General features: G+C 47.5%; 1 protein-coding gene across 1 annotated transcript in view; it reads right to left on the reverse strand.

Annotated features, from left to right (window-relative positions):
• Positions 1-19,104, reverse strand: part of LOC119963175 (follistatin-related protein 5-like) — an 877,034-nt gene that overhangs the window by 781,548 nt on the left and 76,382 nt on the right. Inside the window, 1 exon segment of the mRNA XM_038791890.1 lies at positions 1,040-1,073. Within this exon segment, the coding sequence (XP_038647818.1) occupies positions 1,040-1,073 (34 nt within the window).

Raw genomic sequence — 19,104 nt, forward strand, 5'->3', positions numbered from 1 at the left:
TGGATCGCCAAAATTAAGGTGAAATAAACAGCAAATTTTACCTGGATTATAATGCTTCACTCAGCTTTAGTAGTTGTTTGCAATGCACTAAACAATTTGGATTACATGTCCCCAATGAAAAGATTTTACATAAGGAGTAACGCAGAGTCCTTTCTTAACCTTTATGCATAGTTAAGATATAGAAAGTAGGAAACTGAAAAAAACGTGCGTTAGAATTTAGAATTTAGAACTTAGAACAGTACAGCACAGAACAGGCCCTTCGGCCCTCGATGTTGTGCCGATCAATGATCACCCTACTCAAACTCACGTATCCACCCTATACCCATAACCCAACAACTCCCCCTTAACCTTACTTTTTTTTTTGAACACTATGGGCAATTTAGCATGGCCAATCCACCTAACCCGCACATCTTTGGACTGTGGGAGGAAACCGGAGCACCCGGAGGAAACCCACGCACACACGGGGAGGACGTGCAGACTCCGCACAGACAGTGACCCAGCCGGGAACCGAACCTGGGACCCTGGAGCTGTGAAGCATTGATGCTAACCACTATGCTACCATGCGTTCTAAATCTAAATAAACAGGGATTAGGCAACTTGATTTAAAGTTCCATTTATGAACTAGCGAGGAACTTGCTCCATCCCTTTCATAAATACAAGCTACTCTCAGCGAGCCACCGAAAAACACTATTTTAAGAAAGAAAAGTTATACTACTTAAGTATTCAAAGTACTTAAAATGGGTAATTCTTGAATGCAATCGGTTCTCTTATTTTCCATATTATTTACAGGGATAATTTTCACCTTAAGTGGCAATCTAGCCTAGCAGATTGCCTGTCCGTTATAAAACCCACTTCATTTTCATTTCTAATAATTTACAGATGAACTGACGTGTTTCCATTATCAGTACAGCATTTTGAACTAAAATCAATTATTGCAAAAGTACAAAAAGTAAACTGTGGGCAAAAAACAATATTTTATACATCAGTATCAATTCTCTCACCAAAACTCTAAAATTAAAAAATCCATGAGTAAACTCACCTTTCAGTCTCACATTGTCTGGACTTCCATCTTGCTGTAACAAAACAAGGAAAAAAAACTGTTATTTACAGTAAAAGGGTATAGAGCTTTCACATACTGAATTTACTTTTGTGCATGAGAAATGTATATTTAAACCTTACAAGACTCATTGACCAACATTCCTTTCATAAAAACAGGAGCACAAATAGCCTACTTTGCCATTCAATGCGATCAAGGTTGATACTCTGTCACAATGCCATACTCCTGCATTAAAAATAAATCAAAGATTGATCTGCTGATAACCATTACTTAAATCAATCAATCTGGAAACCTTTGTCATTTGATTGGAAGTAAAACCAACTTTTGAATCATGCAGGCATAGGCATTTCTTTTCAAGTTGCTTCCCTTTCGAAAACAGATGATGTTAGCTGAGATGTTCATGATTTCTAATTTTAGAAGCTCTCAGGAGAAAAAGTTGGAACAGATAAAATAAGTTACATTGGAAGGAATAATATTAAGATCCGAATTATAACAGTAGGACTGAAAAAGAACAGGATCTATGGAATAGGTCAGGGTAAACTGACACCATGGTGTGAATATTTAGAATCCTACAGTCCCACTGCCATATTATGCTCCAACGAGTTGTTGATTGGCATAAAGCGCTGCTTCCACCCTCAATTGGGAGGAATTCTCACCATGGAGAGCCGTCACTCATCAGATGGGCCAGCAGCTCTCCAGTTTCTCTAGGAACAGCACTGCAGTGGCCAGAAGAGGTAATGCACAAAGCCCCCTGAGCCGAAGTCCTGTTAACCGGAGGGAAAAAAGTGTCTGAAGTCCGGGCGGAGACGATGCAAGAGGCCTGGGGGATCAGCGTCTCGGGAGATTGGCCAGAGGGAGAAAGAAGTTGTGGAAGGGTCTTAAGGATAGGCTGCTCCCAGTCAGAAGAGCGATGAGAACTTTGAATTCTGGCATACTTTTAACTTAAAATAGTGTTATTGGGTTTTATGTTGGTGCTGAAGAGTTAAACATAGAAAACAGGAGCAAGAGGAGGCCATTCGGCCCTTCGAGTCTGCTCTGCTATTCACTATGATCATGACTGACCATCCAACTAAATAACCTAATCCCACTTTCGCTTTAGTTTAGTTGTTCGGTCATTTCTTTGACCCCGTTCATACATTCCCCTGTTTCTGACTGTAAAGGGCCTATATTTGTCTTCACCAATCTTTTTCTCTTCACGTAGCTACAGAAAACTTTACAGTCAGTTTTTATGTTCTTTACAAGCTAACTCTCGTACTCTATTTTTCCCTTCGTAATCAATCCTTTGGTCCCTCTTTGCTGAATTTTAAACTGCTCCCAATCCTCAGTCCTTCTGGGCTGGATTCTCCCAAAATGGAGCTATGTCCCCACGCCGGCGTACAAACGCTGACGTTTCATTCCGAAGATTCCTGAAGAAAGTTTGAGCGGATTCACTCACCTGCAGGGGGCAAGCAGGGACCCGGAGTTTTTCATGCAGCTTCAGTTGCGGATATGGGTCCCCACACTTCCGGTTTCGAGTCCGCGCATGCACACGGAGGCGGCCTCCAGCGGCCGCGCTAAAGTGGACTCGGACCTCGGAGACAGCTGCAAGATGTAGGCCCCCCCGATCGGCCGCACGCCCGAAGATCCGACTGGCCCAGTCCCCCCCACCCCACCAGGGTGGTCATGGACTGAGTCTGCAGCTGCCACGCGAGGTTCTCGAATGGCAATAGGTGGTCAGAACAAAACCATCAGTTTTGATGGTCATATCGGTCAGTTTGGAGCGGAGGATCGCTAGGCGGGCCTCTGGCAATGCAGTGCTCCACGAAAACGCCGATTCTTGGGTCCCGGAGAATCGCCGGACCAGCGCCAGGCCCGATTTCGGCGCAAAAGTTCATTCCCCGACCCGCGCCAAACGTAATTTCAGTGCGGGGCTGCGGACAATCCAGCCCGTTGTTTTTGGCCAATTTGTATGCTTCTTCCTTGGATCAATTACTATTATTCATTTCCCTTGCAAGCCGTGGATTGGCCACTTTTCCTGTTTTACTTTTGTGCCAGACACGAATAAACATTTGTTGCAGTTAATGGGAAGCACGGTGGCCCAGTGGTTGGCACTGCTGCTTCACAGCTCCAGGGTCCTGGGTTCAATTCCAGCATCGGGTGACTATATGTGCGGAGTCTGCACTTTCTCCCCGTGTGTGCGTGGGTTTCCTCCGGGTGCTCCGATTTCCTCCCGCAGTCCAAAGATGTGCAGGTTAGGTGGATTGGCCATGCTAAATTGCCCCTTAGTTTCCAAAAGGTTAGGTAGGGTTACGGGGATAGGGTGGAGGCATGAGCTTAAGTAGGGTGCTCTTTCCAAGGGCCAGTGCAGACCTGATGGGCCAAATAGCCTCCTTCCCCACTATAAATTCTATGATTCTATAATGTTGCAGGAATAAAACTGCCAGATGTTTGAGTAACTTTATTCCAATATCATTGCTGAGAGTAATTTCCCTGAAACTGTCAGCAAGTCTCAGCAGATCTTCATCCTTCACATGGAAGGAGCACATGAACTGCAGCATATCCATCAACCACATGTACTACATGACAAAGCAGGATGAAATGGCACCTAACTGCATTGATCTGAGCAGAATTTTAGAATTTGTGCAATTAGAAATGAACTGATAATTCAGAGTGGGAATAAAATGGAACGCATTGTTTTATCACAAACACCGTTGTTGGTGTCCCTTCCAAAAAAAAAATCTGAATATTCTTCGATTCATCTCATTCATGTATTTGTCAAGATGCCCTTTAAACTTCACTATTGTCCCTGCTTCTACCACCTCCTCCGGCAGCGAGTTCCAGGCATCCACTACCTACTGTGTAAAAAACCTGCCTCGTACATCTCCTCTAAACCTTGCCCCTCACGCCTTAAACCTATGCCCCCTAGTAATTGACCCCTCTACCCTGGGAAAAAGCCTCATACCCTCTGACTATTACGAGGGTCTATGCCCCTCATAATTTTGTAGACCTCTATCAGGTCGCCTCTCAACCTCCGTCTTTCCAGTGAGAACAAACCGAGTTTATTGAACCTCTCCTCATAGCTACTGCCCTCCATACCAGGCAACATCCTGGTAAATCTCTTCTCTAAAGCCTCCACATCCTTCTGGTAGTGTGGCGACCAGAAATGAACACTATACTCCAGGTGTGGCCTAACTAAGGTTCTATACAGCTGCAACATGACTTGCCAATTTTTATACTCAATACCCCGGTCAATGAAGGCAAGCATGCCGTATGCCTTCTTGACTACCTTCTCCACCTGTGTTGCCCCTTTCAGTGACCTGTGGACCTGTACACCTAGATCTCTGACTGTCAATACTCTTGAGGGTTCTACCATTCACTGTATATTCCTACCTGTATTAGACCTTCCAAAATGCATTACCTCACACTTGTCCGGCTTAAGCTCCATCTGCCATCTCTCCGCCCAAGTCTCCAAACTATCACAATCCTGCTGTATCCTCTGACAGTCCTCATCATTGCTACTCTCTGCCTTCTATGACCTAGCCAGTTCTGTACACATCTTGCCAGATCACCCCTGATCCCGTGCGACTTCAACTTTTGTACCAGTCTGCCATGAGGGACCTTGTCAAAGGCCTTACTGAAGTCCATATAGGCAACATCCACTGCCCTACCTGCATTGATCATCTTTGTGACCTCCTCGAAAAACTCTATCAAGTTAGTGAGACACAACCTCCCGTTCACAAAACCGTGCTGCCTCTCGCTAATATGTCCATTTGCTTCCAAATGGGAGTAGATCCTGTCTCGAAGAATTCTCTCCAGGATTTTCCCTACCACTGGTGTAAGGCTGTAGTTCCCTGGATTATTCTTGCTAACCTTCTTAAACAAAGGAACAACTATTCTCCAGTCCTCCAGGACATCACCTGAAGACAATGAGGATCCAAATATTTCTGTCAAGGCCTCAGCAATTTCCTCTCTAGCCTCCTTTAGTATTCTGGGGTAGATCCCATCAGGCACTGGGGACTTATCTACCTTAATATTTTTCAAGACGCCCAACACCTCATCTTTTTGGATCTCAATGTGATCCCGGCTATCTACACACCCTTCTCCAGACTCAACATCCACCAATTCCTTCTCTTTGGTGAATACTGATGCAAAGTATTCATTTAACACCTCGCCCATTTCCTCTGGCTCCACACTTAGATTCCCTCGCCTGTCCTTCAGTGGGCCAACTCTTTCCCTGGCTACCCTCTTGATTTTTATGTACGTGTAAAAAGCCTTGGGATTTTCCTTAACCCTATTTGCCAATGACTTTTCGTGACCCCTTTTAGCCCTCCTGACTCCTTGCTTAAGTTTCTTCCTGTTGTGTTATGTTATTGCGAGTAACATAAGCTGCCACTTGATGTAGGCTCTGCTGAAAGATGCTCCAGACTCGGAGATAAGTCTAACGTATTTATTGAACGATTAACAATGCACTTAAATGAGTTCGACACACTACTAATCTGCCTCTAGTAACTCAGGCTATTCGGCTAACTATACAAGCTTGCTCTCGACCATGTGCTAGAGTGTGATGTTGCTGATAATCAACCCTGTCCTGCCTTCTTGGTTTCTGCCGATGGAAGAGGCAGAGCCTGTGTGCCTTGTCCTTTTTATATGGGCTGTGTAGTGCCCCCCTGTGGTAAGGTCCTGATTACCCATTGGTTGTGTCCTGTTCCAATGACCCATTGGTTGTGTGGCTGCATGTCATGACATCTCTGGTGCTCCCTCTGGTAGTTACTTATTTGTAGTGTATTTACATTAACCCCTTGTGGATAGACAGCGGTGCATATTACTACACTTCCTACTTTCCTTATATTCCACACATGCTTTGTCTGTTCCCAGCCTTCTACCCCTGACAAATGCCTCCATTTTCTTTTTGACGATGCCTACGATATCTCTCGTTATCCAAGGTTCCCGAAATTTGCTGTATTTATCCTTCTTCCTCACAGGAACATGCCGGTCCTGAATTCCTTTCAACTGACATTTGAAAGCCTCCCACATGTCAGAAGTTGATTTGCCCTCATACATCCGCCCCAATCTAGATTCTTCAGTTTCTGCCTATTATTGTTATAATTAGCATTCCCCCAATTTAGCACATTCACACTAGGTCCACTCTTATCCTTGTCCACCAACACTTTAAAACTTACTGAGTTGTGGTCACTGTTCCCGAAATGCTGCCCCACTGAAACTTCTACCACCTGGCCGGGCTCGTTCCCCAATACCAGGTCCAGTACAGCCCCCTCCCTAGTTGGACTATCTACATATTGTTTTAAGAAGCCCTCCTGAATGCTCCTTACAAACTCTGCCCCATCCAAGCCCCTAGCACTAAGTGAGTCCCAGTCAATATTGGGGAAGTTAAAGTCTCCCATCACAACAACCCTGTTGTTTTTACTCCTTTCCAAAATCTGTCTACCTATCTGCTCCTCTATCTTCCGCTGGCTATTGGGAGGCCTGTAGTAAACCCCCAACATTGTGACTGTACCCTTCTTATTCTTGATCTCTATCCATATAGCCTCGCTGACCTCTGAGGTGTCCTCCCGCAGTACAAGACTAATTCTCTTTCACAGAGCCGGCTCAGGCACAATAGGCTGAATGGCCTCTTTCTACACTGAACAATTTCTAAGGTTCTGTGAAAAACCCAAGCTTTAAAATTCATCCTTTCTCGTTACTAGTCAAACAATTTCAGAAGCCAATTAATGGTTCAGATTTCAGCTTTTAAAAAGGAACCACTTCTCTTGAAAGACCGTCAGTGACAGGGTAAAATGTATTGATGATATTTTCTGTTCTCAATGAATCACAAACTTTCTTTATTTTGTGTAGGAAAATCAAATTGCAGTCAAACATGTTCTGGAAAGGTTGCTGACATGATTACCAATATTAACAGTGAATAAAAGTCTCTGTAGGGGTAAAGTGCTAAGGCCAGATTTTGGCAGTCGAGGTGAATAGCTGAAGTCAGGATATTCCCCAATTCACCTTTGTAAAAAATGCCCGAAAATGTGCAGTATTTCACTCTGGGGCTGGGTGTCAGATACAGTTGGGTCCACTAACCCCGTAAGCAGAGCGTAGCCAACCATGCGTGCAAGGGCATACCAAGGCAGGCTGATTGAAAAGCACGCTTCGGCTTTCTTGGATTTTGTACCAAATGTTTTGAAAGACAGGATGACATTTGCGACCAATTTAACCTTCCTCCACCTGCCTGCTGACCCGGCTCTGGGTCATTGAAGGTAATCCAGAGACCCAGGCTCTGGGAACACCGATTCAAATCGCACCACGGCAACTGGTGGAATTTAAATTCAATATTATTTTACAAAGAGATACGCTGAAAGGGTTTTTGTCTCACACTCATCAGGTCAGAATCGCAAGAATACCAAATCTCAAAATAAATCATGGCCGTGATCCAGGCGCACCGTGGTGGTGAATAGCGGGAAAGACCAAAATCGAGATTCACGCCAGACGCAAATCATTTTGCAATTCCCCCAAACCCGCTCACAATGGCAAGATTCAGATCATGCCCAAATATGGTGAGAATATCGTTCACCCTCACTTGCTTTCATTTCAATCTCACTTACAAAATTGGCTTTAAATGAACGGCCTCCTGGGAATTACCTGACTCCCCAGTGCCAGGTCACGCAGGCTTTGTTTAGTATTCCTTTTCAAATACATGAAGCTGGTGTAATGGCTACTGTGGGGAAGTAAAGAGGTGACTAGCCATTTCCAAAGTGTTCCAGGTTAGAAGTCGCCCCTGACCCGTGAGGGGGTGGGGGGATGTTAAGTTTTAAAGTGCTGGTGGACAAGGATAAGAGGATAAGAGTGGTCCTCGGGTGAATGTGCTAAATTGGGGGAAGGCTAATTATAACAATATTAGGCGGGAACTGAAGAACCTAGATTGGGGACGGATGTTTGAGTGTAAATTAACATCTGACACGTGGGAGGCTTTCAAGTGTCAGCAAGTCATGTTGTAGCTGTATAGAACCTTAGTTAGGCCACACTTGGAATATAGTGTTCAATTCTGGTCGTCACACTACCAGAAGGATGTGGAGGATTTAGAGAGGGTGCAGAAGAGATTTTCCAGGATGTTGCCTGGTATGGAGGGCATTAGCTATGATGAGCGGTTGAATAGACTCGGTTTGTTCTCACTGGAACGATGGAGGTTGAGTGGCGACCTGATCGCGGTCTACAAAATTATGAGGGGCATAGACAGAATGGATCGTCAAAGGCTTTTCCCCAGGGTAGAGGGGTCAATTACTAGGGGGCATAGGTTTAAGGTGCGAGGGGCAAGGTTTAGAGTAGATGTACGAGGCAAGTTTTTTTTACACAGAGGGTATGGGGTGCCTGAACTCACTGCCAGAGGAAGTGGTGGAAGCAGGTACGATAGTGACATTTAAGGGGCATCTTGATAAATACTTGAATAGGATGGGAATAGAGGGATACGGACCCAGGAAGTGTAGAAGATTGTAGTTTAATCGGGCAGCATGGTCGGCACGGGCCTGGAGGGCCGAAGGGCTTTGAGCATGTGAGGCCTTCAAGCCGTCTTTAAATATTGTGGAGACCCAGAACAAGGGCAACTACAACTTCAGCTTGTCTGCCGTACCAAACACTTCCAGGACAGAGCTCTGCTGTTGCTTCCTCCCTGAAATTCAATTTCACACCTTTTGACTCTGGGCAGCCTCTAGCTTCAAAGCTGAAGGTTATTTCAAATGAAGAATTTGCTTTGTTATTGATGAGCACACTTCACAGCTGCAGGTTATGTTTGCTGCTTGTTCCTGCTCCTGATTGGGCTCAGGGGGACATTTGAGACAGAATTTAATCCAGTTTGAAGCTAGAAGACAGTGCGGGACCTGATAGAACATAAAACAGTACAGCACAGTACAGGCCCTTCAGCCCACAATGCTGTGCTGACCATTTATCCTAAGCTAAGATCAACCTAACCTGCACCCCTTCAATTTACTGCTGTCCATGTACCTGTCCAAGAGTCGCTTAAATGTCCCAAATGACTCTGGCTCCACCACCTCTGCTGGCAGTGCATTCCACGTACCCACCACTTTCTGTGTAAAGAACCTACCTCTGACATCTCCCCTATATATTCCTTGCAGTCACCTTAAAATTATGTTCCCTCGTGACAGCCATTTCCGCCCTGGGGAAAAGTCTCTAGCTAACCACTCTATCCATGCCTTTCATCACCTTGTACACCTCTATCAAGTCACCTCTCTGCCTTCTTCACTCCAGTGAGAAAAGCCCTAGCTCCCTCAACTTTTCTTCAGAAGCATGCCTGCAGCCCAGGCAGCATCCTGGTAAATCTCTTCTGCATCCTCTCCAAAGCATCCACATCCTTCCTATAATGACGTGACCAGAACTAGACACAATATTCCAAGTATGTTCCAACCAGGGTTTTAAAAAGCTGCAGTAAACAGATTGAGAGGGCTACCGTTTAGGCTGGTTGAGGAAAATATCCGGTATTTGGGAATCCAGAGATAGATATAGGACAGATGTCAGAGGTAGGTTCTTTACTCAGAGAGTAGTAAGGGCGTGGAATGCCCTGCCTGCAACAGTAGTGGACTCACCAACACTAAACGCATTCAAGTGGTCATTGGATAGGCATATGGACGATAAGGGAATAGTATAGAGGGACTTTAGAGGGGTTTCACAGGACGGCGCAACATCGAGGGCCGAAGGGCCTGTACTGCGCTGTAATGTTCTATGTTCTATGTCATCAGGTGGCCCATTTGGGGTCATCTTGGGGTCCACATACAAAGATCCCTCAACGTTGCCACCCAGGTTGGTAGGGTTGTTAAGAAGGTATATAGTGTGTTGGCTTTCATTAACAAGGGGATTGAGTTTAAGAGCTGTGAGGTTTTACTGCAGCATTTTTTTTTAATAAACAATTTTATTGAGGTCGTTTTTGGCTTTGTAAACAGTTACAGACATCAACAGAAAGAAAGCAAGAAAGGCAAAAATGTGCAAACATCCACGTACATTCAATGCTTCAATCGTAACATACTGCACAAGCCCGCTCCTCTCCCACTGGTACTACCCGCCATGTTATCCCTCCTACTCTACTCTATATCCCCCCCCCTCTGCTGACGCTCACTCTCCCGCAAAGAAGTCAATAAATGGTTGCCACCTCCGGGCGAACCCCTGTACAGATCCCCTCAAGGCGAACTTAATTTTTTCCATACCCAGGAAACTCAACATGTCCGCAAGCCACAACTCAGTCTTCGGGGGCTTTGAGTCCCTCCACGCCAATAGTATTCGTCGCCGGGCTATCAGGGAAGCAAAGGCCAAAACATCGGCCTCTTTCTCCCCCTGGACTCCCGGGTCTTCCGAAACCCCAAAAATTGCCACCCCTGGACCCATTGCCACCCTTGTTTTTAGCACCCGGGACATGACGCCCGCAAATCCCTCCCAGTACCCCCTTCTGCAATAGTCTACCATGGGGAACCTTATCACCGATGTCACTGAAGAAATGTTTTTGCAGATTGCTGATGCTTTTATTGCTGGTGTGGTGAGTGCTGCGTGTAACTGACACATCACCGTGGGTTAAACACACTGGATGTTAAACTGCACCTTGAGTGATAGTGGAATATGTAGATGCAAAGATTTGGTTCCGGTGAGATTGGGCTGTGGAGGAGGACCTGCACAGCTGAGGTACCTGGACAGAGAATGACAGTTATATGTAGAACAAGTCACACATAGAACATACAGTGCAGAAGGAGGCCATTCGGCCCATCGAGTCTGCACCGACCCACTTAAGCCCTCGCTTCCACCCAATCCCCGTAACCCAATAACCCCTCCTAACCTTTTTGGTCACAGAGGGCAATTTATCATGGCCAATCCATCTAACCTGCACGTCTTTGGATTGTGGGAGGAAACCGGAGCACCTGGAGGAAACCCACGCAGACACGGGGAGAACGTGCAGACTCCGCACAGACAGCGACCCAAGCCGGGAATCGAACCTGGAGCTTGGTGCTGTGAAGCCACAGTGCTACCTACTTGTGCTACCGTGCTGCCCACATTGATGGACAAATAAATTTTACAACAAAGTTCTCGACATCATAACACATTCTCAGGCTTATCCTCCGTTTCTGTTGAGGAACCAGCAAGGGGTAATAGTGTGTGTTTGTTTTTTTGTGAAAATGAGCTGATATAACTTTGGATTGGTACCAATGTGGAATGGTGATGTTTCCTTGTTGGATAATGTTTAGTCTAATAGATGGAATGTTACGTAGTTGATTTTCAAATCCTTGTTACTGTTGACCTTTTAACAAACAAAATATTTTAAATTTTAAGTGACCCCTTCAGGGTACTCATGCTATGTCTCAAAGGAGATGAGTGCACTGCACGTCCAGCAAACTTTGAGGCTGACAGAGTGCCTGAACTCTAGGAGCATCAGCACCATTGAGACAGCTGCAATAATCAAACACTAAAGATCAGGGGCAGAATTCTCCATTCCTGAGGATAAGTGCCGGCACATATGGAGAATCCGGGGGAGTTTCACGGTGGGAAAATCTGCGTGAACCACTCACTGATTGCAGTACCGGTGAGGGGCTAGCATTGGCACCATGTGAAACACCCGCGGAACATGTACGGAGAATCGGTGGGTCCCAGGTCGCGCATGCGTCGGGCTGACGGCCAGAAAACATATCCAAATTCCAAAACCTAGGACTTGGCTCCTCCCTCTGCAATTGGATCCTCAACTTCCTGACCCATAGACTACAACCCAGGATAAACAACAATACCTCCTCCATGATAGTCCTCAATACAGGGGTCCTGCAAGGTTGCGTACTTAGCCCCCTACTATACTCCTTATTCACACACGACTATGTGGCAAAAAAGCGGCTCCATCTACACATTTGCTGATGAATTGACCGTCAGATCTAACAATAAAAAATTTTTTTTGAGTACCCAATTATTTTTTGTTTCCAATTAAGAGGCAATTTTGCATGGCCAATCCAACTAACCTGCACATCTTTGGGTTGTGGGGATGAAACCCACGAAGACACGGGGAGAATGTGCAGATCTAAGAATAATAATCTTTATTAGTGTCACAAGTAGGCTTACATTAACACTGCAATAAAGTTTCTGTGAAAATCCTCTAATCACCACACTACGGTGCCTATTCAGGTACACTGAGGGAGAATTCAGAATGTCTAATTCGTCCAATAAGCAGATCTTTCATGACTTGTGGGAGGAAACCCACCCAGACACGGGAAGAACGGGCAGATTCCATACAGACTGACCCAAACCGGGAATCAAACCCGTTTCCTTGGCGCTGTGAAGCAACAATGCTAACCATTATGCTACCCAATTAACAGCAGTGAATCGGAGTACAGGAGGGAGATAGAGAACCTAGTGGCTTGGTGCCATGACAAAAATCTCTCACTCAATGTCAGCAAAAGTAAGGAGCTGGTCATTCACTTCAGAAAGCAAAGTATCATTCACAACCCTGTCTGCGTCAATGGTACCGAGGTGGAGCTGGTTGACAACTTCAAATTCCTAGATGTGCACATCACCAACAATCTTTCCTGGTCCACGTATGTTGATGCTACAACCAAGAAAGCACAATAGTGTTCATATTCTCAGGAAACGGAAGAAATTTGGCAGGTCCCCATTGACTCTGATCAATTTTTACAGTTACACCATAGAAAGCATTCTGTCTGGCTGCATCACAGCCTGGTATGACAACTGCTCAGCCGAAGACTGTAAGAATCTACAGAGAGCCGTGAACACAGCCCAGTCCATCACGCGAACCCACCTCCCAACCATTGACTGTCTACACTTTTCACTGCCTTGGGAAAATTGGCAGCATAATCAGACCCCTCTTATTCCCTCTTCCAATCTCTTCCATTGGACAGCAGATACAAAAGTCTGAGAACACACACTAACAGATTCAAAAACAGCTTCTTCCCCACTGTTGCCAGACTCCTGAACCCTCTTATGGACTGAACTAATCTCTCCACTCATCTTCTCTACTGAGTAGTACTACACTCCCAGTGCTTCACACAATGTCTATGTATTTACATTGTGTATCTATCATATGTCCTATGATTTTCATGTATTGATAATCTGTCTGGACTGTACGCAGAACAATACTTTTCACTACACCTCAGTACCCATGACAATAAATACAAATACAAATGTCCAGGCATCAACTACATCAACTTCCAGCTGGACCAGGCCCACCAAGATGCCCGGATTGCTGAATTTACTGCCATTGCTGAGCTCTACCAGGTCCAGAGAGCTATCGATGGCATGCTTGTCACCTTGCGAACACCGGGCATCAGGGAGTGCCCGATATAAGCAGCAAGTGGTTCCACTCCCTGGATGTTCAGATTGTATGTGAGCCACTGCCTCCGAATTATGCGCGTGTGTTCCTGTTACCCAGAGAGCGTGCATGACAGCTACATCCAGGGGCACTTTATGATCCCTGGTATCTTCGAGGAACACTCCAGGATGACGGGTTGGCTTGCCTTTCATCCACAGTGTCGAGAAGCCTGACCGGCAGCCCCAAAATGAAGAGCAGGTCAGCGCACTGTCATGCTTGCGTGTTGACTTGGAGTGAGTGTTGAGGGAGCGTTAAAAGGTAGCTTCCCCCTTGTTTGCAGTGAGATGTTGAGGTGTCAGTCCAACAAATCAGATAAAGGCTCATTTTTTTGCGTTAAGTGCCGTTGAATATGGGCCATGATCTCGCCAACACGGCCGTCGCAAATCATCCACCCAAACACGCCCAAAATTAGACTTTAAATCTTTTCCATTGAATCACACCCAACAATTTATATTCCATGAGAAGATGGTGCTGGTTGGTTGTGAAATGGACTTTAGCACTGCTGTCTCACAGCGCCGAGGTCCCAGGTTCGATCCCGCTTCTGGGTCACTGTCCGTGTGGGGTTTGCACATTCTCCCCACGTTTGCGTGGGTTTTTCCCCCAAAACCCAAAGATGTGCAGGGTAGTTGGATTGGCCACGCTTAATTGTCCCTTAATTGGAAAAAAATAATTGGGTACTCTAAAAATTAAAAAAAAAATACATTCAATGATTTGGCCTCCACAGCCTTCTGCAGCAAAGAGTTCCACAGATTCACCACCCTCTGGCTGAAGAAATTCCTCCTCATCTCTGTTTAGAAGGATCGTCCCTTTAGTCTGCGATTGTGTCCTCTGGTTCTAGCTTTTCCTACAGGTGGAAACATCCTCTCCCCATCCACTCTATCCAGGCCTCACAGTGTCCAGTATGTTTCAATAAGATGCCCCATCATCCTTTGAAACTCCAACGAGTAAAGACCCAGAGTCCTCAACTATTCCTCATACGACAAGCTCTTCATTTCAGGCAGCGTTCTTGTGACCCTCCTCTAGACCCTTTCCAAGGCCAGCACATCCTTCCTTACATATGGGGCCCACAACTGCTCACAATACTCCAAATAGGGTCTGACCACAGAGCCGTATACAGCCTCTTGAATACCTGCTCTTGAATTCTAGCCCTCTCAACATGAATGCTAACCATTTACCTTCCAAACTGCCAACTGAACCTGCACGTTAACCTTAAGAGAATCTTGAACATGGACTCCCAAGCTCCTTTGTGCTTCTGATTTCCTAACATTTCCTCATTTAGAAAATAGTCCATGCCTCCATTCTTCCTTCCAGAGTGCAAAACCTCACATTTTTCCACATTGTACTCCATCTGCCACTTCTTTGCTCACTCTCCGAGTCTGACCAAGTCCTTCTGCAGCCCGCCTGCTTCCTCAATACTACCTGTTCCTCTACAGATCTCTGTACCATCTGCAAACTTAGCAACAGTGCCTTCAGTTCCTTCTTACAGATCATTAATGTGTATGTGAATAATGTAGTCCCAGCACAGACCCCTGAGGCACACCAGTAGTCACCGGCTGCCATCCTGAAAAAGACACCTTTATCCTACTCTCTGCCTTCTGCCAGTCAGCCAATCCTCTATCCATGCCAGGATCTTACCCTTAACACCATGGGCTCTTAACTTATTTAACAGTCTCCTATGCAGCACCTTGTCAAAGGCCTTTGAGAAATCTAAATAAATCACATCCACCGTTTCTCCTTTGTTGAACATCCTTGTTAACTCCTCAAAGAACTCTAATAGATTTGTCAGATATGACTTCCCCTGACGAAACCATGCTGACTCAGTCCTATTTTACAATGAACTTCCAACTACTCCGCGATCTTATCTTTAATAATGGACTCTAAAATCTTGCCAATTACCGAAGTCAGGCTAACCGACCTATAATTTCCCATCTTCTGCCTCCCTCCCTTCTTAAACAGCGGTGTTACATTAGCCACCTTCCAGTCCTCTGGGACCCTTCCTGCCTCCAGTGATTCCTGAAAGTTCACCACCAATACCTCAACAATTTCCTCAGCTATCTCTTTAGGATCATGGGGTGTGGTCCATCTGGTCCAGGGTATTTATCTACTTTCAGACCTTTCAGTTTCCACAGAACCTTCTCCTTAGTGATAGCCACTAAACTCACCTCTGCCTCCTGGTTCTCCTGGAGCTCTGGCATCCCACTGGTGTCTTCCACCGTGTTTCTCTGCCATTTCTTTGTGTCCTATTACTTCTCCAGCCACATTTTCCAGTGGTCCAATGTCAATTGTTGCCTCTCTCTTATCTTTTATATATTGAAAAAAACTCTTCCTATCTGCTTTTACATTACTAGCTAGCTTGCACTCACATTTAATCTTCTCCCCACTTATTGCTTTTTTAGTTGTCCTCTGCTCGCTTTTGAAGGCTTCCCAATCCTCTGGTTTCCCACTAATCCTTGCCACTTTGTGTGCTTTTTCTTTTGCTTTTATGCTGTCCTTGACTTCCCTCGTCAGCCATGGATGCCTTGTCCTCCCCTGAGCATGTTTCATCTTCCTTGGGATGAATTTCTTTTGTGCCTCCTGAATAACCCTCAAAACATCAGCCATTGCTGTTCCACTGTTTTTCCTGCTCGGCTCCTTTTCCAATCAATCAACTCTGGCCATATCCTCCCTCATGTTTTTATAGTTACCCGGATCTGCATACCCTGCTATAAATTGCAAGGCTATGGACCAGGCGCTGAGAAGTGGGTTTAAAATAAGCGGCTAGTTTTGTCTTTCATCTTTTTGGCTGTTGTGGATTTAGAGAGCTGAATGGTCTCTCTCTGCACCGTATGTTTTCTATAGTCCTAAGCCATTCACCATCCTGAATTGAAAATATATCGGGCGGGATTCTTCGGGAAACCCGATTGGGCCTCTGACGCCAAAAACACGGTTTGATGCCAAATCGCAAATCTCCAGCACTCTGAAATAGCGTAAATGCACCACGTACTGCGCGGTGTTTAAACGCAATTTGCATATAATTAGTGGGCCTGACCCTCTATTCTCCGGGGCCTCCACGATTCTCGGCCTCCAGTGGGCCGAGTTCCCAATGGCGCGGTTTACTTGTGGTTTAAAAAATCGTGAACCTGGTGTTGTGGGTGCTGAGACGGAGAAGGTGTAGACACAGAGAGGAGCAACAACGGGTTGCCGGCCCGGACACTGACCATGCTTGCTGAGGTGGAGGTGTGGGGGGGGGGACGGACAGGATGAGTGGTCTGGGTGACTCCCCATGGGACTGGGGCGGTGCCCAGGCACTGACCGGCATTACGGAGGCCATCTTGTTGCGCACCCCGGCCCTTGGTTACACACAGTGACACTCGTATAGGTGCGTCCACCCCATCACCCCCTCCCTGCCACACCACCCCCCCTGCCCCAGACTCCCCGCCCAACCAGCAGCCACCCACCGGCGGATCACCCAGGGCCACACCCATAGGAGCCCCCAGTGAGTGCAGTGCCAGCTAGCAATACACCTGGCATCATGGACTGGCAGTAGGACCGGAGGTCCCCACCGTGCCGGCCACCGACGGGGCAGGAGTGATGATGTGAGGGAGCAGAGCCCATATTCCAACCATGTAGCCCATCAAACCTGGTTGGGCATGAGAGTATGCACCATGCTAACATGTTGGCCTTTCACCTCCTGCTTTTGGAGTACGACCAACAATGGTGGCGGGATGTCCTGCGGGAGCCGTTCAAAGAGGGGGAAAGCTGCAGCAGCAGAACGGGCAGCAGTGGAGTGGCCAGCAACAGAGTGGGCTGCTGCTGAGCAGGCAGCGGTGGAGCGTACAGCAGCTGACCGGCAGCAGCAGAACGGGCAGCAGTGGAGTGGCCAGCAACAGAGTGGGCTGCTGCTGAGCAGGCAGCGGTGGAGCATACAGCAGCTGACCGGCAGCGGTGGAGCGGGCAGCAGTAGAGAGGGCAGCAGTGGAGCGGCCTGCAGAGGGGCAGGTGGCAGCCGCACAGGCGAGTGGACTGGCCGTCCAACAGGCTGAGAAGGGTAGGTGCCATGGAGGTGCAACATGAAGGCTCGTGTATCCTCAGCGCCTGACATTCGAGGACCTGCCTGACAGGGCATGCCGTCGAAGACTGAGCAGCGAGACAGTGCTACACATCTGCCATACAATGGCACACCTGGCACTACGGGGAGGCTGGGGAGAACACCCACTCCCGGTGACTGTCGAGGTGACGGTCGTCCTGAACATCTACGCCACGGGGTCCTTCCAGAGGCCGAGTGGGGACCTGTCCGGGATCTCATAGACCTCGTTGCAGAGGTGCATCCGCGCCATCATCGAGACCCTATCTGCCCAGTCGGCTCCATGCATCCATTTCGATGTGGACCAGGCCCACCAGAATGCCCGGGCAGTGAGGTTCGCCGCCATCGCCAGGATGCTCCAGGTCCAGGGGGCAATAGACGGGATGCATGTCCCCCGACGGGCACCAGCGGTAACAGACTGCTCTACGTCCAGCTGGTCTGTGACCATCAGCTGTGCATCGTACACCTCTGAAATATGAAGCCTGATACCTGGGAAGTATGCACGATTCCTTCATCCTGGAACACTTGGCGATCCCTGACATATTTGAGGGAAATCGCCCCGCTGCCTGAGGGGTTGGCTCCTGGATGACAGGGGTTACCTGCTGCGGCGTGGCTGATGACCCCTATCTGGAGGCCACAGACCAGCGTAGAGACCCCGACAACAACTCCCGCACAGCGACCAGGGGTGTGATCGAACGGTGCTTCGGCCTACCGTTAAGGTGCCTGCACCGCTCTGGAGGGCCCGCCAGTATGATGCTGAGAGGGTCACCCGCATTGTGGCGGACTGCCTCATCCTCTGCAACATCACAGAGAAGAGGGGCAATGTGCTGGAGGAGAAAAATGAGGAGGATGGGAAAGCCTCATCTGATGAGGAGGATGCTGGGGAGGGGGAGGATGAGCAGGACATGGGGCTCGGCAGGCACGGGAGGCTGTGCGACATGTGCTCCAGGGCCAATGTGCATGGGACGCTCTGGTCGCCTCCAGGTTCACTGACTCGGGGGAGGGAGTGGAGGGGGTTGCTGGCCAGGGGCCCAGACACCACATCCCAAACCCACACGCCCTCCATTCCCACCTGACAAAGCATATCTGCAGCACCACGAGGTGGCGACCCTGGATTGGCAGTAGTCCATGGGATGGAGGGTGATGACAACCCGCTCTGTGATGAGCTCTGGGGCTTCGCATTGTATGACAAAGTCTGAATCATGCCTATGGGGCAGTCATGTGGGCTGGCCATGAGGGTGGGGAGCACGGTCTACCCACAGGGCCTGCAACAGTCACCTCTACACCCTGCCAGTCCGGACCATCCCACCTCTCAGACCCATCTGACAGAGCACCGAGGCAAATTGTAACACTGGTAACAGGTGTTTATTGTGAACAAATACTGCACGGTAGCATAGCGGTTAGCACTGGTGCTTCACATCGCCAGGGTCCCAGGTTCGGTTTCCAGCTTGGGTCACTGTCTGTGCGGAGTCTGCACATTCTCCCTGTGTCTGCGGTAGTTTCCTCCCACAAGTCCCGAAAGACGTGCTGTTAGGTGAATCGAATATTCTGAATTCTCCGTCAGTATACCCGAACAGGTGCCGGAATGTGGCAACTAAGGGATTTTCACAGTAACGTCATTGTACTGTTAATGTAAGCCTACTGTGACAA

The sequence above is a fragment of the Scyliorhinus canicula genome, chromosome 3, assembly GCF_902713615.1.
Source record: "Scyliorhinus canicula chromosome 3, sScyCan1.1, whole genome shotgun sequence".
NCBI lineage: Eukaryota > Metazoa > Chordata > Chondrichthyes > Carcharhiniformes > Scyliorhinidae > Scyliorhinus > Scyliorhinus canicula.